This window comes from Gracilinanus agilis, chromosome 6, assembly GCF_016433145.1.
Source record: "Gracilinanus agilis isolate LMUSP501 chromosome 6, AgileGrace, whole genome shotgun sequence".
Classification (NCBI taxonomy): domain Eukaryota; kingdom Metazoa; phylum Chordata; class Mammalia; order Didelphimorphia; family Didelphidae; genus Gracilinanus; species Gracilinanus agilis.
In genome coordinates, this window is record NC_058135.1 from 226,336,337 (window position 1) to 226,361,224 (window position 24,888).

Below are 24,888 nucleotides of genomic sequence, written 5' to 3' on the forward strand. Positions count from 1 at the left end.
TTATCTACTCCACTTCTCTTCCTCTGACTCTCTTTTAGACTCTCTTCAGTCTGACTTCCGACTTCATTAAGCTGAAAGTGCTCTCTTCAAAGTGACCAGTTGTGATAGGATCAGTACCTGTTAGGATTTCTCTTTCACAGATTATGCTAACCTAAAATGGGACAAAGCTGGAACTTAGTTGATAGAGAATTGATGTGTCTTAATTGATGCAGCTTCCTGGTAGCTTCCATTATTGTTGACAGTGGCTTACTGGTTACCAAAGGACATAATAAAACTCAATCAAATGAGAGCAGGGTCCTTTTGGATGTGACAGATGTTTTAAGACCCCATGGGAAACTATAACCTGTCCTGCTGACCACATAATTTGTTTTGTTTTGTTTTTTTAAACCCTTACCTTCCGTCTTAGTCAATACCTTGTATTAGTTCCAAGGCAGAAGAGTAGTAAGGGTAGGCGATGGGGGTCAAGTGACTTGCCCAGGGTCACACAGCTGGGAAGTGTCTGAGGCCAGATTTGAACTTAGGACCTCCCATCTCTAGGCCTGGCTCTCAATCCACTGAGCTACCCAGCTGCCCCCTGACCACTTAGTTTCTAATCGTTACTGAATCCCTGTTGAATATCCTTTCCATGTTTCAGCTAAGTACATTTTCTTTCATTGTTAACTGTTAAATGATCTAAGAATGCCTAATTTCACCTTATCACCAAACCTGAAATAATAGTGTTGCTGCCCAAGTTAGGGCTGCCCCTATAGCAATGATCTGTTTGCAGTTCTAATGGTCCTTCCACTGTCCTTATCCTTCTTGACTTCTTTGCAGCTTTTGATATTGTCAGTCACTTTCTTCTAGATAGTCTTTCTTTTCCAGGTCTTTATAACACTGCTTTCTCCTGATTCTTCTCCGCTTTAACCACTCCTTACTCTCCTTTGTTGGATCTTCATCTAGGGCTGGGTGGTGAACCTACGGCATGAGTGCCAGAGGTGGGCACTCAGGGCCCTCTCTGTGGGCATGTGTGCTGTTGCCCCAGCACAGAGTTCACTAGAGTTCCTTACTAGAAAGCCAAAGGATAACAGGCTTGGCTGCTCTCTTCCCCCTCTCCATGCATGCATGAGGACATTTTTCACATCATTTGCCCCTCTAAAAGGTTCACCATCACTGCTCTAGGGCATGCCCATTCTAACGTAGTCCCTTTTCTCTTCTCTCTATAATTCCTTATTTGGTGATGTTATATAGGGTTGGTTATATTACAGTGATCTCATCATTTCCCATGGATTCAATTACTACCTCTATACAGATTATTCCCAGATCTAGTTATCCAATCTTTATCAGTTTCCTGTTGTCTTACATCATCTATTGCCTCTTGGACATTCCCTAGGCTTCTTAAACTCAGCATGTCTAATGTGTATTCATTGTTTTTCCATCAAAACTTTCTTATCTTCCAAATTTCCATATTTCTTTTGAGGATATCACCATCCTCACTGTCAATAAGACTTGCACACTAGGTGTCATCCTCAGCTCCTCACTTCCACTCATCCCACATAATCTATCTCTTGCCAAGTTTTGTTTGTTTCTCCTTTTATAGCATCTCTCCTATATATTCCTTTCTCTCCATTTACATAGCCACAATCCTGGTGTAGGCCCATAGCATCTCATGCCTGTACTATTATAGTACCTTTCTATTTGGTCTCCCTACTCCAGAACATCATCCACTCTTCCGCCAAAGTGACCCTTGTAAAGGTCAGGTCTAACCATGCCACTCTATTCAGGAGATTCCATTGGCACTCTGTCACATCTAAGATCAAATATAAAATTATCTCCCTGGCATTCAGAGCTCTTTACCACCTGTCTCCTTCCTACCTTTCCAGTCTTATTATATCTTACTCCTCTCACTTTATGATCCCGAAATACTAGCCCAATTGTTGCTGCTCATACCATCTTTTTTTTTTTTTTTCATACCATCTTTTGACTTTTTCCTTTTTTCCTCATAGCAAACCTCCAGTACTGGAGTGTTCTCCCACCTTGCTCTGCCATCTTCTGGCTTTCCTGGCTTCCTTCAAAACTAGATTTCAACCCCATCTTCTTTCTATGAGAGGTCTTTTCCAGGATCCTTCACTACTAGTTCCTTCTGAAATTCCCTCTCACTTAAATTGTATAGACAGTGGCTGGACACAGATTTTCATGTTTCTTTCCTATTAAAGTGTGAGGTCTTTGACAATAGGGACTGTGTTTTTTGCCTTTCTTTGTCTTGTAAATGATTAACATAGTGTGACCCATGTGTTTAATTGTGACTGATTATTGACTAATCAAAAATATTTCATTGCACTTATCTGTAGTTTGCCATCTCTATACCTCAAGGAGAGAAGTGTGCTTTGCTTTTAGTTCTTAGAAGTCACAATTGGTCATTGCATTGGTCAGAGTTTTTGTGGTCATTTTATGAATTGTTTTCTTAGGTCTTTGGTGCAAATGGTGGCATGCATACACTTATCTTTTATTAATAGATCACATGTTCTCAAAAAAATATTAACTTGGTTCTTTGTTATTTCACTGAAGTTTTCTGAAGTTTCCCTAAATTCTCAATGTGTATTGCTTTTTGTGGCACAATAATATTCCATTATGTTTGCATATCACAATTTGTTCAGCTATTTCTCAATTGATTGTTCACTTCTGTTTAGTTTTTTGCTACCACAGAAACTCAGTTCCTAAAAATATTTCAGTATTTCCTTCTGCCTTTGGGCTTCTTTCAGATATATTGTGTAGTAGGGGCAGCTGGGTAGCTCAGTGGAGTGAGAGGCCTAGAGACAGGAGGTCCTAGGTTCAAACCCGGCCTCAGCCACTTCCCAGCTGTGTGACCCTGGGCAGGTCACTTGACCCCCATTGCCCACCCTTACCACTCTTCCACCTATGAGACAATACACCGAAAGTACAAGGGTTTAAAAAAAAAAGAAAAAAAAAAAAGAAAACATATATTGTGTAGTAGTCATATCAGTGAGTCAAAAGGACATGTACATTTTTTTGACTTTTTTAGTATAATTCCAATTTGTTTTCTAGAATGATTGGGTCAGAACTTTGTTGACAGAGTATTAGCACATTTACCTTCACATGGTCCTTTGGTATCATTTTTATATTTATCATCTTTGCCAAACTGAATAGCTATGAAGTAAAACTGTAAAAGTTGTTTTAATTTAATGGCTGATGTCTCTCTCAGTTGTTGGTAACATTTATTCTTTTGAAAGCTGCCTTGTTCCTCTGTTTTGACCACTTACCTATTTGTGAATGTTTTTGTTATTAAATATTTTTTATCAATTTCTTATAATCTTGGGTGTTGGAGCTCATAGGATCAGATCCAGAACTGGAAGAGCTCAGAGGCCTTCTAGCCAATCATTCTTCTTTTACCTACAGTTAAAGTGATTGATCCACATAGTAAATTTCAGAGGTAGGATTTGGGGACACCCCCCCCCCAACCTTCTTCCAGAGTCAGTTCTTTTCCTATTGTATCATATTGCCTTCTCTCTTTTTAGAGATGTGCCCTAAAGATTTCCAATCTCCAATCAGCAGTTTCTCTTTTGTCTGTATTTTGTTTACACAAGAGTTTTTGACTTTATGTCATCATAACATGATCACTTCCAAACTACTTTTGATTAAAAATAACTAGAGCCCTTCCTTTTTATTTTCCTAGTGTGTTTATGATGTGATTTTTTTTTATATTTAGGTTGTATGTGTATCTTGAACGTATTGTAGTATATGGTATGGAATGTTTTAAGCCTACACTCTATCAAAATGTTTCCCACTTTTCTTTTTAAAAATTTATTTTTTTCAAACATTTATGATCTCTTCCTCCTAATGTCCCCCATTGAACAATTAAAAAGATAAAAAAATGAAAATCTTCATTAAAATATGCAGAATAGAGCAAAACAAGCTTTTTATTAATTAATCTTTTTAGTTACATGTAGAAATAATTTTTGACAATTGTTTTCTGTCAGGATTCAGATTTGTCTCTCACACTTCCTTCCCCAATTCCCTGAGGCAGTAAATAGTCTTATATAGGTTATACCAGTGCTTTCATGTAATACATATTTCCTTATTGCTCATGGTGTGACAGAAGACACATATCACCTATACAATAAAAAACTCATGAAGGAAAACATGTGGAAGATGTTATGCTTTGGTCTGCAGTCAGGCTCCAACAGTTCCTTCTTTGGCTGTGGATAGCATTTTTCATCATGAGCCCTTTGTGGATATCTTGAGAACTTTCTTGATTGATGATAATTTAGTCCTTCATAGTTGATCAACTTTTAATATTTATGTTACTTGTATACATTGTTCTCCTGGTTTTGCTTACTTCACTTTGCTTCATATAAATCTTTCTGGGTTTTTCTGAATTCATCTTGTTCCTCATTTCTTATGGCACAGTACTCTTCCATTACAATCATATACTACAACTTGTTTGGCCATTACTCAAGTTATGGATAGTAACTTAGTTTCCAATTATTTTCCCTCACAAAAAGAGCTGCTGAAAATATTTTTGTATAAGCAGGTCCTTTTCCCTTATCTGTGACCTCTTTGGGATATATACCAAGTAATGGTATTACTGAGTCAAAGGTATGCATAGTAAAACAAACTCTTAAATTAACTATATCCAAAAATATATCTTAAAAAACTTTTGCATCTTAAGTCTGTTACTTCTCTGGCAGAGCAAGAATTACATGTTTCATTTTCAGTCCTTTGAATCAGTAGTTTATCATTGCATTAATCAGAATTCTAATCCCAGAGTTATTTTCCTTTATAATATTGTGGTCATTGTTTAAATTATTCCCTAATTCTGCTCACTTTCCTTTGCATCGATTGCTTCATAGAGGTTTTTACAATTTCTCTTGAAACTGTCCATTTCATAATTTCTCATGACACATAATATTCTTTTATAAAACAATTTTTTTACTTAATAAGCAACTACATGCCCTCTCTTCTTCCTATCTCCTTTCCTATCTACCTCACCTCAAAAAGAGCTATAAATATTTTTATATAGCCATAGAGTTTGTTTTGCTTAGGACTAATCCTTCCATTAATCTCCCTCCCTTTAATTCCCCTTCCTCTCTTCCCCTTTTCCCTTCTATCTCCCTATCAAATGAAATGTGTTTCTATTCCCTGTAGAACATGTGTATATATGTAGTCTTCTTTCTTTTGACCAGTTCAGTTGAGAGTAAAGTTCAGGTCTCAATTGTTTCCTCACCCCATCCTCATTTAATTATTTGTGCACCTGATTACATGAGATAATTTTCCCCAACCTTCTTTCCCTTCTTCATTTTCCTCTTTCCCCTTTTTTCCCCCATGCTCAAGATCATTAAGACATAGTCATTTTTAGTCCTTGACTAATTGGACTCCATATATGACCATGCTGGAATTCAGAGAGGACACATCTCATATTGGCTTGTCAGCATAGATTATGTTCATTTAGTTCTTTATTATTGTTTCTTCCTGTTTACCTTTTGATATTTCTCTTCACTTCAGTGTTTGAACTTCAAAGATTCCCCAAAGCCCTGACCTTTTCATTAGGAGTGCTTAGAAGACCTTTATCTTATTTATAGATCCATTTTTTTCCTCCTTATACTATTATACTCAGTTTTGCTGGGTAAGTTATTCTTAGCTTATAAGCCTATATTTTTTTCCTTTTGGAATATCATTTTCAGTATTCTCAATCTCTTTATATTGTGGCTTTTAAATCTTGTATTATCCTTGCCTGTGGCTCCCCAGTACTTAGATCTTTTCTTCTGGAAGCTTAAGTTACTTTTTCTTTGTCCTAGAAGGTCTAGATTTGGGCTATAATATTCTTGGAAGTTTTGATTTTGGAATTTCTTTCAGGAGGTGACTGGTGAACTTTTTCTATTTCTTAACTTTGCCCTCTAAGAAATTTGGTTATATTTAAGATTTCTTGAAATATGATGTCTAAACTTTTTGGGGGGAAGGCGTCATGATTTTTAAATAGCCCAAAGAATCTTAAAATTTTTTATTCCTTGATCTTCTTTCCAGATTAGTTGTTTTCACTATATGAAACTTTACACTTTGAATTTGTTTTAATATTTCTTTTTGTTTCATGAAGTCATTGGTTTCTAATTGATCCATTCTAATTATCAGAGAGTTTATTTTTTGGTTAAGGTTTTATACCACTTCTGCCAAATGTTTACTTCATTTCCTGTTCTTTCTTCTATTACTCTAATGATTTTTTCTGTTGCTCCCCTCAAGAGCTCTCATTTCATTTATAAAAGATATTTTTTAGCTTTTTTTTTTTTAACTCTTGCTTCAATTTCCAAGAAATCTAATTGATTTTGTGCCTAAGCTTGGAGTCTGAGCCATACTGCTGACTCCTTTTGAATATAATCCTTTCTCCAAATCCTAGCCTAGGGACTCTACTGGGGAAAGCCACTTCCCTGCACAAATCCTCTTCTCACTCCACTCATAACCTCTCTGACCCCTCACAACCAAGCTGCTGGTTCACATCTGCAGGATTGGGGGTGGATGGGGCCAGAGGTACCCTTGAAAGAATCTAAAACCTTTTTTTTACCTGGTGTAAAAACTCTACCTTGGTGTTGGAATTCTTTACCCACAGAACATTTCTGGCTGTATCTTGTCTTCAGTGTCTGCAGACCTCCATCTCTGACTCTTTATGTTGGTCTACGGTGGATAAGGTGATTTACTGTGGCTTTTCTGTATTTCTCCATTAAGAATGCATTTTCTAGATCTATTTGGAGGAATTTATGGAGGAGAATTCACTGTTCTACCTCTATCTCTTTGCCATCTTGGCTCCACCTCTCCCAGATTTGTTTTTTTAGTCACATATGTGCCCTCCTCTCTTAGGTCTCAAACTCTATGAAAACAAGGGACTATATCTTAGCTAAATTTGTATTCATTAGTTGATGCTCTATTCAGTTCTTATATTTGAAATGTTTTCTAGCATAATGATGAGATGTTTTACTTTTCCTTTGATTTTAATTGACTTTCTTTTTATACTTGTTATATATAATAATATTTAATTGGTTTCACAAGGATATAATCTTCATTCTACCTATCAGTAGACTGGATAGGCTTCTCTTATTTGCCAAATCTTGTGATTTCCCCTCCTCCCCAAATCTTAATCTTTCTCCCATCTTCTGCATTTTGACACTGTTGACCACTATTTCCTCCTCCATAATCCTATCTGTGTTTTTGTGACACTACTCCATCCTTCCCTATGCCTACAAACTTTAAGTCCATTCTTCTTTCTCACCATCACCCCCATTCCCTCCACCCTTCATTTCTTTCCTAAGGCATCACCCTTACACTGATTATATTCTCTTCATGTCTCTATCTTTACCCTATTCCTTCCTTTAGTGAACCAGTTCAGTTTTACACTATCCTTTCCCCTTGAATCCATGTTCCTTTTGTTCTTTCACCAATCATATCTTATCACCATACTTAAAACTTGGGTTACCTCCACCATCCATCTCCTTATTCATGTGCTACTGAACAGAGTTCAAGGAATTGATGATACTATCTTCAAAGGAGGATCTGCTATATTGAATTTATGCAGAATTCAACTATCTTTATCATACCAGAACTGCACACTAAACCGTAGTGTTCTGCTTGAGCTCTAATCTCCCTTTGCCAACTGCCTTTTGTTGAACTTGAACTAGATGCCTCATAGATATCCTGCCACACATACAGTTGCTAAAAGAGCAAATCTATGTACAATATAGTACTACATTATGTGTAGCATGCCTATCCATGTTTATAGAAAATAATCACACATTTCTGGGTAACATACATGTAGTTGCTAGGGTACTTGTAGTTCCCTACAAATCTTATGTTAGCTGATCTCAATCTGGCCCTCACTGTAGCAAGATAATTGTTCCCCTTCTTTCTTGTGTTCACTACCTTATTCTCCAAAGGGGCTGTCCTAAACCTTCTTTGTTTCCTCTCAGATTTCCCATATCACTAACGGAAGTATTACTTTCACTGAAAAAAGTCAGACCCTTTACTTAGAACTGAGCTTATTCTCTTCACATTATTTCACATGGCCTAGACATTTTCCTTTACTGTTCTATCCATCATTCCTGTTAAAGTTGGCCCTTCTGCTTGCCAAAGCCAGCCTCCTCTACATCTAACCTTGAACCCATCTCCTCTTGTTTTCCCTAGTAAACCGTCCTCAACATAGTCCCAAGTCATAAATCTTCAATTTTTTCCCCCCTATTTATTGCTACCTTCCCTGAAGCCTACAAATATTCCATGTCTCTTCTATTCTTAAAACTCTCTCATATAATCTGACTATCCCCACTAGTTTTCATGCTTATGCTGTCATTTCCTTCTGGGTTGCCCACGAGAAAGTAATGTATTCTATTTTATCTTTATTTTATTCCAATAACAAATTTACACGTAAGTTTTCTAAAGTTACATGATTCATATTGTCTCCCTCCCCTCTTTCCTACCCTCTCCTGGAGTTGAGAAGCAATTCCACTGGATTATACATGTATTATCAAGTAATGTACTCCAAATGCCTCCATTTCTTCTCTTTTCTTTCTTTTAAACACTCTGCAGTCTATCTTGTGACCTCATCATTCACCCAAACTGCCTTTTTCTAAAAGTTACCAATGATTTCTTAATTCCCAAATCTAATAGTCTTTTTTTTTTAATGGTATTTTAAAAAATGTCATTCTTGACCTTTTTGAATGATTTGATATTGCTGATTACTTTCTTTTGGAATTCTTTCCTCTCCAGGTTTTGGTCATCCTGCTTTCTCTTGGTTCTCCTATTTGTAAGACTACTTCTTTGTCTCCTTAGCTGGATGTTCATCTTTCTAACTGAGAATCCTACTATCTTGGGCCTCTTTTTCTTTTTCTGTAGTACTTTCTCAATTAATGATCTCTCATCAGTTGGATGATCTATGGAAAATATTCCCAGAGTAATATTTCCAACTGCTGTTTGTACATTTTGCACTAGATGTCCAATAAGCATCTTAAATTAACATCCTAAAACAGAAGTCATTATCTTTCTCTCCTTCTTTTCCCTGGAGACCCCCCTCCCCACCATCTTCCCTTCTTTTGAACTTTTTTATTGCTGTTAAGGGCACCACCATCCTCCCAGGCTCCCAGCCGTGGTGTCATTTTTGACTTCTCTCTCATTCCATGAATCAAATGTGTTGCCATAATAATTTCTTCCTCTTGCATACACTACCTTCTTATACAGCCACTATCTTGCCTCAGATCCTTATCACTTCTTGCCGGAACTACTTCAGTAGTTTTCTAACTAAACTAATTCAGTAACTACTAAAAAACTTTCTTTTTTCTCAAGGCTCATGCCCAACTCCAATCTATCCTCTACTCAGCTTTCAAAGCTGTTTTCCTATGGTACATCTTTTTGTGCCACTTCTCCTCTGACTCAAACCACAGTGGTTCCTTATTAACTCCAGGAACTCTAGGTTAAGGCCTTTGTTCCTCCTTTAATGCTCTTTACAACTTAACCCATCTGTATTTTTCCAGTATTCTTAAAATTATTTCTCTTCATTCTAACAGAGGGTTGTTATAGAGAGACTGCAGTGTTCAGGATGGTTTATAAAGGTGAGAAACTAGGAGGCAACAGATTATTCAGTCAGACAATAAACAATTTATTTATCATCTACTATGTTCTACCCACTGTGCTAAATACTGGAGATAGAAAAAAAAAAAAAAAAAAAAAAGATAGTTCCTGTCTTCAAGGGAAGGGACTTACAGTTTAATGAGGGAGACAGCACTCAAACGACTATACAGATAAGCTAAGATAAGTGGGAAATAATTAAGGGTGATTGGGAAAGGCTTCTAATAGAAGATAAGATTTTAGCTGGGACTTGAAGTCAGGGAAATCAGGAAGTGGAGATGAGAAGAGAGAACATTCCTAGCATTCAGAATAGCCAGAGAAAATGCTCAGAGTGGGGCCGAGTGTCTTGCGAGAGGAATAGTCAGAAGGCCAGTGTCACTGGATTCCAGAGTATATGGAAGGGGGCACAGAGTTTCTTTGCCTATGTGCCTAGTGGTTCATGATGCCCAGCTCATCCACTGAGGCTAGGGTGGTGTGGTGGTGGTGGTGGTATGAACTATGGACAAATAGGTTTATTCCTTAAGGAAGAGAACCACAAATGGGTCCTTGGTAGAGTCACAGGGAATTAAGTACGATTCTTTGGATATTCACCAAGAAAGATCACACTGACAGCAAGTGGGGAATAATGCATCAATAACAATTTAATAAGGCACAGAGTGTTCAGAGGCAAATTATATACAGGGAATTGGGTAGGGGAGCAAGGGAGAGACACAGACTCACATATGTAACTGTCGACTAGAGTTGGAAGTACTCAGGCAGCATGAATCCATGGCAGGCGGAAAAGAGTACTCGAGGATCAGGGTTTTGGGGTCCCATTCTTGCAGAGTTCAGGTATGTGGGAGAACTTTTATCAATAATACCTTTGAGTTTGTTTATTAACATCTATATCTCAAAGTTATCAAAGTAGTACTTAGCTTAAAGTTGTTTAATTTGCATAACATTTCTCTGGGTTTACTTTGCATGCTTGTGGCTTTATCTGCAGGGCAGATATTGGGACCAAAAGGCTGTATATTGGGCTTTAGTTGGCTTCTCCTAATTTAGTCTCTGGATATGGCTAATTAATTTGGTAGATAATTTTTGGGCAAGTGGCTGCTGTATTCCTCTTTATAGTCTTAATTCCTGTTTCCTATTTATTGTTACTTTATACTGGCCACTTATATACCTACTTATTGTAATAACTGACTAGGTTGGGGGGGGACTATACACACAAAAAAATTCAGAACTTTGGAACTATTTACATTTGGAAAAATAAATTTCAACCAATATGGTCACAATAATGTATTCTCTTTGTTCCTTTCAGCTTTGTTTGTTCATTCCTATATTGTGCAAGCATTTCCCCCCCTAGAATTTGGTTTGTAAGGAAATTTAGAGGATATGTAATACAGGAATACCCCCAACATTAAGAGGCATTGTGGTACATAGAAGGACCATTGGTACTGGGTTCAGAGGACCTGAGTTTAAGTTTCAGCACTGATACTCCCTGAATGATCTTTGGGGCAGTGAAAATTATCTTTAAAAATGAGGTAACTGGTCTAGATGGGCTCTCTATCCCTTCTGAACTCTAGAGCTATGATCTCATGATCCTTTAGGTAAAACTGGCCATCTGATCCCTTTGCTTGAAGACATCAGGTAAGGACCAATCCATTGCTGTTCTGTCAGCTCATTCTGCTTTTGTTTGTTAGGAAAATTTCCCTTACGTTTTGATGAAATCTGGTTTAGTGCAACTTTTGTCTTCTACTAATAATTCTGCCCTCTGGAGCTGAACACCCTTCCTTCACATGAATCAGATCTTTATGAAGGCTATTGTGTCCTTTCTCCTACTTGATCATCTTCACTCCCTTCAGGGGAGCCTTACATGACATGGGCTCCAGATCCTTGCATCATCTTGGTTGTTGATTCTTTCTGAACACTGTCCAGCTTATGAGTATTCTTTCTAAGATATGGTACCTAGGATGGACCACAATAGTCCAGTTGTGTTCCCTCATTTCAGACACTGTGCTTTTACTAAAAAAAAAAAAAAACAAAAACACACACACACACACAAGTTGGCATTGTATTATTTTTTAATTTATTGATGGAGAAATTATGTTAAACATACTGAAGTTATAATCCACTAGAATTACCCTATCTTATATTTTTAAATTACATTTATTACATTTATCTTTAGTTAAATTTATTTTATTAGCTTTGGCCTGGCAGGATGGATGTTCTAGCCTGTTGAAAAAAAATTTTAGCTCTGGGGTCCAGTGCCTTTCCCAGCATTTATCATTGATAAATTTTACAAATGTGCCACCTATGCTTTTTATTCAAGTCATTGCTAAAAAAATTATATATATAATACAGGGCTAGTCACCAGTCCTTGGGGCACTATTCTAGTGATCTCTTTCCAAGGTGACATTTTAGTTTCTTTTCATTTTTGTTGAGAAGTATTTTGAGATTCTTATGTGTTTTTATTTTTTAAGCTCTTAATTTCTGTCTTAGTATCAATTCTAAGACAGAAGAGTGGAAAGGGCTATTTAATGGGAGTTAAGCAACTTTGTCCAGGGTCATACACAAGAAGTGTCTGAGATCAAATTCGAATTCAGGTCCTTCTGACTCTAGGCCTGGCACTGTGTCTTCTGTGGCATCTAGCTCCCTTGTATATGTTTTTAAATAGATAATTTTTTCCATGATGCATGGAGCCTTTCTATGTAATTTTGAAATTTAATAAATATATTAGATACTTAGTTGGCTTCCTAATTATGGAATATTTTCTATTTTTGATAACTTTGGCTTTTTTCCTTCTAGCATCTCAAATATTTGTAGTTAATATTTTTCAGGACCTTTCTGTGGCTTTTATTACTGTTGACCATGTCTTTTAGCTTCTTTGACATTGCGGTGTTCCAGTTTTCCTCTTGTCTAACTGTTCCTTCTCAGGCTTCCTAAATAGAAAATGGTAGTTTTATTTGGAACTTGGAAAAAAAAGATAGGGAAGATAATAGACTAAGATGAAGAGGGGGAAGGTTCTAGTCATTGAGGAGAGTCAGAGAAAATGCCTGGAGTTGTAAAATGGAATCTTGTTCATTAAATAGTAAAGAGGCCATTGCCAATGGTTTGAACACTATGAGATGAAGAATAAGCTGTAAGAAGGTTGGAAAGTATAGATGTGGGGAAGGCCAGGTTTAGAGGCTTTAGGTTATAAAGGTTTTTTAATGCCAAACAGAGGATTTTGTATTTGATCCTAGAGGAATTAGGGAGCCAGTGGAGTTTATTGAATAGAGGAGTAACATGGTTGGATCTACACTTAAGGAAAATCACTAGAAAAGTATATGTGAGATTTCCTTTGGTTCTTTGAGTTTTGTGTGATAGGAGACATAATAATGATTTCTTATTACATCTCCAAAACCAAGGGACAATTTTTTTTCTTTTGGTTATGTTGTTACTGATCATTATGTTTGCTGCAAATTTAAAAAAGCTATATTATGTTATATTGTATGAAATTCTTGGAAACTTCAACAGTTTCCCATGTTCTCCTTTTCTTTACATTTTTTCTTCTTTTTTTTCACATTTATAGGCTGACTGGATCATCAGGCTTTGTGACTGATGGACCTGGAAATTACAAATACAAAACAAAATGCACATGGCTTATTGAAGGACAGTGAGTAAAAATTGTTGTTTTTATTTTTATGCTTTTGAAGTCTTTACCTTTAGATTTAATAATTCTTTTTCCTGCCAAAAACATAGCTGAGTAAAATACTACCAATGTTTTTGGTTGGTTGTATCTGTTTACTGTAGTTGTAGACTTCTCTGGCCATAACTTCAGTTAAAAATAGATTTTTTAAAGGTGATCACTTGACTTTGAACCACTGAGGTGTTTCTTTTTCTTTTTTGGTGTTGCCCCAAATTCCTAATAGTTATTTTAAAAAGCCCATTACATTTATAATGTGAATTATTTTAAATCCATAACCAAAACGTTGATTTAATTTTAAGAATGACTGATCTTTAAAATGGTCTGATATTTTTTGCTAATTTCTGTTATGTATTCATGGACTGCTGAATTAGATATATCTTAATCAGGGCTTAGAAAACATTATAGGAGAAATTTTCTTTGTCTAACTGCAATTTTTATTACAGATAAAAATTTGAGATGAAATTTTTATTGCTAGCTAAACACCAGTGAAATGATGAGAATTCATCTGATATGAATATGTCATATATACGTATATATATTTTCATTTGGGGAGAACAGTTTAGCTGGTTTTATTTCAGAAAGTGAAGTTTTATAGAGGTCATCATAATTTTTTTTTTAACCCTTAACTTCTGTGTATTGGCTCATAGGTGGAAGAGTGGTAAGGGTGGGCAATGGGGGTCAAGTGACTTGCCCAGGGTCACACAGCCGGGAAGTGTCTGAGACCGGATTTGAACCTAGGACCGCCCGTCTCTAGGCCTGGCTCTCAATCCACTGAGTTACCCAGCTGCCCCCCCATCATTGTAATTTTTAAGAATGCTACTTTTCAATTTGTAGATCATGTCAGTGGAATTTATTTAATGTTTGCTTATGTCAAAGCATCCTTTTGTGGTTTGACCCTATTTGCTATAATGGGGAATATAGAATTGTCAAGAATTAAAAGCAGAATTATCAGCTGTGATATATACAAAACATTGTTTTCTAAAGTGAAATAGATTCTGATGGAAAAGTGTAAGGAAAAGGCAAATTTTAATTTTTTTTCTTTGAAAAGCTTAAAATATAATTCTATCCTGATTAAATATTAATTGCTTTATGGTGTTTTCTTCTCCTTTATAAATTTTACCTTGTCATTCAATTTGGAATTTAGAAGGATGTCAAACTGAAAGATTAAGTACTAATGTTGCCTATGTGATTAGCAAACTGCCTTAATATTCTTAAAACTTTTTCTGCTTTAAGGCAGTAAATGGACTTATATCTACCAGTGGTTAGTTTCAGTACAGTTGCATTTTGATTCATTAATTTAAGTCTTACCCCACAAATTTGTTCCTACTCTAAAAGTGAGGGCAAAACAGAGAACAGAATGCTAGAAGGATAGGCCTCATTAGAAAGCTCATATAATAAAAGGATAAGCCTTTCTGTTCAGTATTTTATCTGGCTTGAAGGGATCGAAATGAAGATGCCAGAAGTTGATTCTTGGAGCTCCAGGAGTTTCATTAAAGTAGTGGGTTGGAAGTCAGACTGAATAGAATTATTAAGAAGTAAGTTGCGAGGAAGCAAAGCGAATGAATGTAGAGATTCATTCTAGGAGGTAGGTTGGGAAAGAGAAGAGAAATATTCACGGAAACACAACAGGAACCAGAGACCATCTACTTCAACCTACACTTGAATAAGAGTCTACCTGATTAAATTCAAGCTTTTTTTTGAAGTCCTCTAATGAAAAGAGAGCTAGCTCCCTAACTCCTAGGGCAGCTCATTTATGCTTTTGGATACTTCTGAATGTTAGAAAGCTTTTTCATATATCAAGCCTAAATTTATTTTCTCTGCAACTTCCACTATTACTCTTAGATCTTGTTCTATGGCCAAGCAGTACAGATCAATTTCTCTTTTAATGATAGCCTTTCAGATACTTGAAGATAATTATAATGTTCCCCTCAAGTTTTCCCTACTTCTTACAAAATCCTTAGTTCTTCAATCAAGCTTCATAAAATATCTTCTTCAGTTCCCTCAATATCCTGGGCATTTCATAGTTTACCAGTATCCTTCCTAAAATGAAGTGTCCAGAAAATAGAACTTATGATCTGTTATCATTGATTTTTATCAGTGATTTATATTATTATTTTTGGTCGTTACTGACGCTCTTAACTTCAGTACAGTAATGCTTTTAGGCCCTGAGATTTAGGCAGTTTATGCTGAGAATTTCAAGCAGCATCAATTTCAGTTGAGCCATTCATAACTTTAATTTTTTCTTCATGAGGTTTAAGTCATTATGGGTTTCAGACACTGATTTTCTAAATAGAACTTGTTGGATATCAGACACTCTAGATTGTATGTGCTAGATCTATCCTAAGCAGTGAAAATAAAAGTACAAAAATGAGATCTTCCCAGCCCACAGTGAGTTAACTTTTTACTTGAAGCAAAGAGAGAGAGGATCATGATTTGTTCACAGATAACTAAGTGCAGAATGCATACAAAATAAATCAAAGTAACTTTTGAAGAGATCTTAGAGTTCAAATGGGTATAAAAGTAATGTGAGAGAATAGCACAGGGTTATGATGACAACCTGCAGAGATGCTGAAGTAGAAGATAACACATATTCTTCAACCAGCAGCAAGAAGGCCAGCTTGACTGGAATCTAGTATACATGATAGAGTAATCTGAAATCAAACTGGAAAAACATGCTATAGCTATAGATTGCAGATGGTTTTAAAGTCGTTTGTATTTTATCCTAGTGACAATGAGGAGCCATGGAACAGTAGTGTCAACTCAAGTTGAAAAATTAGTCACCTGTTTATAAGAACCTCCTAAACCACATATTTATATTATCTATGCTTTATAGTATTTTTATTTATTTTTCTAAATATTTCCTAATTATCTTTAAATTTGATGTCAACTGCACACTCTTAGGAGTCCTTTGGGTATATATAGCCCTCAGCAGTGTATTTAAAACCTATACCATGGAAGCTTCTCAAGCAGTGATTTGGTCAGATTTGTACTTTAGATCAGTTTTGCAGTTATGTGGAGGCTGGATTAGGAAAGGGAAGAAACTGGATATAGGGAAATCAAGGAGAAAGCTCTTGAAATATTCCAGGCGAGGAAGTAATGGAGGCTTGAAGTAGGGTGGTTGCGTGAATAGAGAGAATGGAACTGACAACAGAGATATTGAGGAGATAGAATCAACATATCTTGGCAACTGATTGAATTTTTGAGGTGAGAGTGAATGAGTGAGTAAAGAATTGACAGACCTGGATGAGTATAAGAATAGTGATAGAAACAGAGGGAAAGTTAACCGACTAGGTGAAGTTGGAGATGGGAAAATAATGAGTTCGGTTCTGAATATATTGAGTTAGGGATGCTTGGAGAGTTTCAAGTGGAGATGTCCTATAGACATTTGGAGATGTGGGAAGAGAAATGATGCTGGTTATATACATTTTAGTTCAATCTGCATGAAGATGATAGTTGAATAGAGAAAAGAAAATCTACAACAGGACCCTGGGTTTATATGTAGGAATGATGTGCAGCATCATGTGGGATATTCATGATGATTCTTACAAAACAGATTTAAGTGAGTAGTGAGAAAACCATGAGACTAAATCCTGGGAGAAAAGAGTACTATCCAGAAGGAAGGCATCGTCAGCTAAGTCAGATCCTATAGAGTTCAATAAGGATGAGAACTGAGAAAAATTCAACAATAATGACATTATTGGTGACCTTGGAGAGAGCAGTTTTACTTAGTGGTAGGGAAAGAATTCATTATAAACCAACATTTGTTTCTATATTTCAGCATAACCTCAAATGTTCAGCATAAATATCTGAACAATTGCTTTAAATCCATCTCTTTTTTGAAATAATGGCTACTTCTTAGTTTCAGGTTGTTAGGAAAACTGTTTTAAGTATATGCTTTATCTCAGAATTATGAAAGTAGTTTGTTTTGTTACTTATCAAGTAAATGTAGTTATTTTGTGATGAAATATTTTTTATGTTTCTAGGAGTTCAACAAAGATTTATTACGTGCTTACTCTAAAACTATCTAGAAATGTATTCCAAATTTGTTAATTTTCTGAAGTAAAAATAAAAAGCAAACCTAAAAATTAGTATTATGTTTGTGCAGGACAAATTTATAATATCACAAATATCAGATTTACCTTAAATTCAGAGATTATGATTATTTACATAAGAAATAAGCATGCATTTATCTAAGAGTATCCTTGATTCTAATTAATTCCTTTTTCTCCCCAGGCCAAATAGAATACTGCGTCTTCGCTTCAATCATTTTGCTACAGAGTGTAGTTGGGATCATTTATATGTTTATGATGGGGACTCCATCTATGCCCCATTAGTAGCTGCCTTTAGGTAAGTTCAAATTGAATTAAGTAGTAATTATTTGTTGCCTGATTTCTGAGTTTTAACTTACCACTTATTTGTGTACTTGAAAAAATGGCTTTGACTGATCTGCTGATGTGACCTGTTTCAGGGGAAAGAACAGTGGCCTGGGAATGAAAAGACTTTGTTTTTACTCCTATCACTGTCACCTACAAGCTGGATAACATTGGTTAAGTCACTTAGCTTTTTCATCTTTAGCTTCCTTGGGTATAGAGAGGAGGTATCTACTCGGCCTTTCTCATAGGTATACATGTGGTTTTCTTTATAGTATTGGCTACCAGGAGCAAATAAATTACATAAAGGAGTTTTGAAGGTTATATAATTTCAAATGCTAGATAAATGCAAGGTGACTTTATTCTTAAGATACTCCATATTTGAGATTTTCTAAAGATTTCCTAAACACCCTCTTTGGGTGAACTTTCACATTATTCATTGCCCAATCTCCAAACCATAAATTATTTTCTCTGGCTGCCATCCTCATTTCCCTCCCTCTGGAATTTTGGACTTTGGCTTTGAGTCCATACCTCTGATAGGTGAGCTTTTTTTTGTGCTGAGATGGGCATCCAGTTGTTACTAAGTTTCTGATAGGGCAATTCACCTAACTTGTCAGAGCCTCAATTTTCTCATCTATAAAATAGAGTTGATAATATCTGTTATACTTAAATCACAAAGTTATTACGAGAGTGAAATGAAATAATATATAAAATGGTTTGAAAACAAGCCAGTGCATTAATGTCAGCTATTATTATTAGCTTGTATATGATCTTATTTATAATTCTTCCTCCTTTGGGGCCTCATTTTTCTTCTCTTTTAAAAGGAAAAGGTTGGATTAATAGCCTCCAACTAAAATCTTTCCATCTTTATCATTCTAGAATTCCATAGTATATGATAAATTATAGCACAAGATTTATTCAGACAGTTCCAAGATAATAGAAGAGAGCTTATAAGCCGGTGAGACTTCTTTATCAAAACTTTGTATCTCTTGCAAAGCACTCAATGCTTTTCAAGAATGAATGCTGAATGAATACATGATTAATAGGTAAATTACTATTATAGATTAAGTCCTATAGGAATTTGAGGGGAGGAAGAAATAAATTTACTGGAATGATCACAGATTACTTTAAGGACTGGGAAGGATTTGAAGAATGGGTAGGGCATTTGAGTGACAGAGAGGGAAGGGAGAAATGGTTTGATTCAAAGTGTAAAAACAGGAAGAGGTGTGATTTTTTTTTTTTAAACCCTTACCTTCCATCTTAGATTCATTACTGTTTATTGGTTCTAAGGCAGAAAAGTGGTAAGGGCTAGGCAATAGCAGTTATGTGACTTGTCCAGGGTCACCTAGCTAGGAAGTATCTGAGGCCAAATTTGAACCCAGGACCTCCTATCTCTAGGCCTGGCTCTCAATCTACGGAGCCACTCAGCTGCTCCAAGAGATGTGATTTTTAAGGATGATAAATTAGTTTGGCTAGAGCAGGAACTTTGTGCAAGTGTTTGTTGCATTCTATATAGGAACAGTGATATAGATATGGTTGGAAATGTCAATAGAAGTATTGTAGTGACTGTGTAAGACAAGGAATTTTGAATATTTCCTATAATGAATGAAAAGCTACTTAAGGTTTTTAACAAGGGAATGGATACAATCAAAGGTATATTTTAGAAAAAAAAAATAACATGAATTGTGATACTACCACTTGGAAATCCTCCCTAATGTTACAGTCTCAAATATGCTGATAGAGGAAGTAGAAATGCCAATAAAGAGAACAAAGATGAGAGAACAGTCATAGGAATGAGAGAAAAAGGGGATAGAAGGAACAGTTGAAAGTTTTTTTTTAAGGATGGGGAGGTATACATGGGCATGTTTGGCAACAGCAGAAGGAACTAGTAGATAGTGTAAGATGGGAGAAAAGAAAACAATTTGAGAATAGCAATAGGCTAAGTCTGCAAGAAAAGATGAGACGGGATGGAATCGAAAGTACAATGCATGTAAAAGGATTAGCTTTAGGAAATAGAAGGACCATCAATTCATTTGAGAAAGGAAAAGTTAGTGGAGGATGATAGTTAAGTGTTATGAAATGAAGAGGAGAAAAGAGGGGGCCTCATTTTTTCAGTAAAGTATGAGATGAGAGGAAGATGATAAATGGAGATGACAAAGGTTGGTTATATCTTAGTAGACTTGAGAGAAATAAAGTTTTGGAATAGTCTGTGTGGAGAGTAGGATAGGGAATTAGATAGGAGTAGAATGATTGCCTTGCTACACTGAGATTAGTTAAAAAATTTGTAGTGGACCAAATTATACAGTGTTGAGATTTCCTTCATCTTTGTTTTGAAGGATGATATTTTAGTTTACTTGAGGATCAGATGATCAGACAGTTAATTTAATAACGGGGAATCAAGGTTTATTGTAGTATAGATGCAAATTGATGAATGGAGAGCATTTAGTAAAGCTGAATTAGGGAATATTTATATATAATTAGGGAAGTATTTATACACTTACTTGGCAACTTATGAAATCTGACAAAATACCTCTCTTACTCTTTTTTTTAAAAAAAATCTTTACTTTCTGTCCTAATATCAATTGTAAGGTAGAAGAGCAGCAAGGGCTAGGCTAGTGATGGTAAACCTATGGCACAGATGCCAAAGATGAAAGGCAGAGGGACTTGTGCAGAGCTGCTCCCCTCCCCCTCTCCACTGTGCCCGAGGGCACTTTTTCAAATCCTCTGCCCCTCTGCCCAGCAGCCCAATGAGAGCACTTTCTTCTTCCCTGTGTGGGTAAAGGGGGTCAGGGAACCACCTAACACTTGGTAGTGGGAAGGGGCATGCAGTCTCTGGTGAGGGGTGGGCATGGTGCTTGGTCTAGTGGGTAGGGTAGGGGCAGGACCTGGCACTCCATCTCTGAAAGGTTTACCATCACTAGACTAGGAAATTGAGGTTAAGTGATTTATCCAGGGTCATACAGCCAGGAAATGCCTGAGGTCAGATTTGAATTTAGGACTTCCTGGCTCTGGGCTTGACTCTGTTCACTGAGCCTGTATTTCTTCCGGGTCATTAATTAATGTTTTTGCCTAATTGACCTCCTTTGGAGAAAAAGGCAAGTCTGCTTCTTATACAGATGTATATACCCACCAAAATCAGAGATCTTTTGTCTAATTATTTGTAATTTTAAGCAATGCTTTTTTTTTTTTTTTTTTTGTTTCAGCAACTGTAAATCCCATAAACTGGGTTTCAGGATGATTATTATTTGTATCTTCTAATCATTTTCATTCTGTAGATTAAAATTTAAAAACATTAAAAATATATTCTTTTTTAAAAATTTTGAGTTTTAGTTGTCATTCCCTTTTCCCCTCCTTGAGAAAACAAACAATTGTATGTAAATTATAAATGTGCAGTCATGCAAAACATTTCCATATTAGCTAAAATGCAGCCAGAAAAATTAAGTAAAAAAAGTATGCTTCAATCGGCATTCAAACTCCATCAGTTCTTTCACTGGAAGTGGGATAACGTTTTTCAACGAAAGTCCTTTGTAATTGTCTTGGATCATTGTAGTGATGAGAATAGCTAAGTCATTCACATTTGATCATTGTACATTATTGCTGTTACTGTTTATAGTGTTCTGGTTCTGCTCATTTCACTTTGTATTAGTTCATATAGGTCTTTCCAGGGTTTTCTGAAAGCATCCTACTTGTCATTTCTTTCAGCACAAAAATAGTATTCTATCACAATCTTATACCACAATTTGTTCAGCCATTCCCCAGTAGATGGAGATCCTCAATTTCCAATTTTTTGCAACCACCAAAAGAGATACTATAAATATTTTTGTATATGTAAGCCGTTTTCCTTTTTTTGGGATCTCTATGGTATATAGATCTAGTAGTGATATTATTGAGTCAAAGAGTAAAGCATAGTTTTATAGTTGTTTAGGTTTCTCCAAATTGTTCTCCAGAATGGTTGTATTAGTTCACAACTTCACCAACAATACATTAGTTCCCTATTTTTCCAAATCCCCTCAAACATTTGCCATTTTCCTTTACAGTCATATTAGCCAATCTGATAAGTGTGAAGTGGTACCTCAAAGTTGTTTTAATTTGCATTTCTCTAATCCAGTGATGGGCAAACTTTTTAAAGAGGGGGCCAAAGGAAAGGAAATGCTCATCTGTCAGTCTGTTTCTAAGACAACTCTTTTGAAGTTTCATTGTAGTGTATCCTATTCATTGTATTCGTCAGATTAGGAATAATGTGCACAGGCTGGATAGAACATTTCAGGGGGCTGCATCTGGCCTGCAGGTCATAGTTTGCCCATCACTGGTCTAATCAATAATAATTTAGAACATTTTTTCAAATGATTATAGATAATTTTGATTAGTTCCTCTGAAAACCATCTGTTCATATCCTTTGAGCATTTATCACTTAGGGAATGACTAATATTCTTTGAGATTTGATTCACTTCTCTTTATATTTGAGAAATAAGGCATTTTCAGAGATAATTGCTGTAAAATTTCCCCCCAGTTTCTTACTTTCTTTCTAATCTTGGCTGCATTGGTGTGTGTGTAAACCCTTTTTAATTTAACACAATCAAAATTAATCATTTTGCATCTTGTAATGCTTTCTATCTTGTTTGGACAGAAATTCTTTCTTTATCCATAGATCTGACAAGCAAAATTTTCCATGCTCCCCTAATTTGCTTATGTTAGCATTTATGTATAAATCATATGCCTCTTTTGACCTTGTATCAGTATACGACGTGATATTATGGCCTATACCTACTTTATTCAATACTTCTTTCCACTTTTCCTAGCAATTCTTATCTCAAAAGTTTGGATCTTTAGGTTTGTCAAACATTACATTATGATCCTTTACAATTGTGTAATGTGTATCTAATCCAGTGATGGGCAAACTTTTTAAAGAAGGGACCAAAAGAAAGGAAACGCTCATCTGTCAGTCTGTTTCTAAGGCAGCTCTTTCGAAGTTTCGTTGTATTGTATCCTACTCATAGTATTCGTCAGATTAGGAATAATGTGTGGCTGGATAGAACATTTCAGGGGGCCCCATCTGGCCTGTGGGCTGTAGTTTGCCCATCACTGTTCACTCTGTTGCTTAGTGAGTAACAGATTGTTTTGATGATTACAGCTTTGTAATATAGTTTGAGATCTGGTACTTTTTCATTTATCCCCTTTGTATTCTTGACCTTTTGTTCTTCCAGGTGAATTTTGTTATCATTTTTTTCTAGCTCTAGGAAATAATTTTTTGATAGTTTGATTGGTATGGCACTAAATAAGTAAATTAATCTAGGTAGAATTGTCATTTTTATTATATTGGCCTACCCTGTGATTAATATTTCTCCAGTTATTTAGATGACTTTATTTGTGTGAAAAGTGTTTTCTAATTGTGTTCCCGTAGTTACTGGGTTTGTCTTGGTAGATAGATTCTCAAATATTTTCTGTTGTCTGCAGGTATCCGAAATGGAATTTCTCTTATTATCTATTCCTGCTGAACTTGGTAATATATAGAAATGTTGATGATTTATTTGGATTTATTTTATATCCTTCAATATTGCTGAAGTTAATTACTTCTACTAGTTTTTTAATTGATTCTCTTAGAGATATATTCCCTAAGTATATCAGCATATCATCTGTATTCTCTTAGGTATATCATCATATCTGCAGAGTGAGATATTCGTTGTTCTCTTTCAATTTCTTTTTCTTCTATTGCTATAGCTAGCATTTCTAGTACAATATTAAATAATAGTGGTGATAATGTATATCCTTGCTTCACCCCTGATATTGGAAAGGTTTCTAGCTTATCCTCATTATAGATAATGCTTACTTATGGTTTTAGATAGATGCTACTTAACATTTTAAAGAAAGTGCCATTTATTTCTATACTATCTATGGTCTTTAGTGCGTTATGGTTTGCCAAAAACTTTTTGCATCATAATCATATGATTTGTATTGATTTTGTTATAGATACGGTCAATTATGTTTATAGTTTTCCTAATTACGAACCAGCCCTGCGTTCCTGCCTGGTCATAGTATGTGATACTAGTGATATAGTGCTATAATCTTCTTCTTAGTATTTTATTTAAAATTTTTGCATCAATATTCATTGGGGAAATTGGTCTATAGTTCTTTTTCTTTATTTTTGTTCTTCCTGACTTACCAGTACACTATTTATGTTGTAAAAAGAATTTAGTAGAACTCTTGACCTGTTTTTCCAAACAGAATATAAAGGGGATAAATTTATAATATTGGAATTAATTATTCTCTAAATATTTGATAGAATTCACTTTTGCATCCATCTGGCCCTAGGGATTTTTTTCTTGTGAAATTCATTGATGGTTTGTTCAATTCCTTTTTTCTGAGATGGGGTTATTTACATATTCTATTTCTTCTTCTGTTAATTTGGACAATTTATATTTCAGTAAATATTCATTAATTTCACTTAAACTGCCAGATTTATTGGTATATGGTTAGGCAAAAAAGCTCCTAATAATTGCTTTAATTTCCCCCTTGATTGGTGGTAAATTCACCTTTTTCATTTTTGACATTGATAATTTGGGTTTTTTTTAAGTCAAAATAACCATTGACTTATTTATTTTGTTGGGTTTTTCATAAAGCTATTTCCTAGTTTTATTAATTTAATGGCTTTCTTTCAGTTTTTTAAATCTCTCCATTGATTTCTAGGATTTCTAATTTGGTGTTTTTAAATTTGTTTTTTTCTAGTTTTTTAAAAATTGTATTCAAAGATTAGTTATCTCCTCGTTAAATATTTTATTGTTTTTTAAAATAATTTTTATTTTTTAGAAAAATTATTATGGTTACATGATTCATGTTCTTACTTTCCCCTTCACACCCCCCCCCCATAGCTGATGCGCATTTCCGCTGGTTTTAACATGTGTTATTGATCAAGACTTATTTCCAAATTGTTGATAGTTGCATTGGTGTGGTGGTTTCAAGACTACATCCCCAATCATGTCCGCCTCAACCCATGTGTTCAAACAGTTGCTTTTCTTCTGTGTTTCTACTCCTGCAGTTCTTCCTCTGAATGTGGGTAGCATCTTTTCCATAAATCCCTCAGAATCGTCCTGGGTCATTGCATTGCTGCTAGTACAGAAGTCCATTACCTTCTATTTTACCACAGTGTATTGGTCTCTGTATACAGTGTTCTTCTGGCTCTGCTCCTTTCACTCTGCATCAATTCCTGGAGGTCTTTCCAGTTCACATGGAATTCCTCCAGTTTATTATTCCTTTGAG

At 35.5% G+C, this 24,888-nt stretch overlaps 1 protein-coding gene across 1 annotated transcript in view; it reads left to right on the forward strand.

The window, feature by feature from the left end:
- Positions 1–24,888, forward strand: part of ATRN (attractin) — a 250,649-nt gene that overhangs the window by 21,485 nt on the left and 204,276 nt on the right. Inside the window, exons 3-4 of the mRNA XM_044681784.1 lie at positions 13,148–13,231; positions 17,498–17,611. Coding sequence (XP_044537719.1) covers positions 13,148–13,231; positions 17,498–17,611 — 198 coding nt within the window. The remainder of the gene's footprint in view (positions 1–13,147; positions 13,232–17,497; positions 17,612–24,888) is intronic.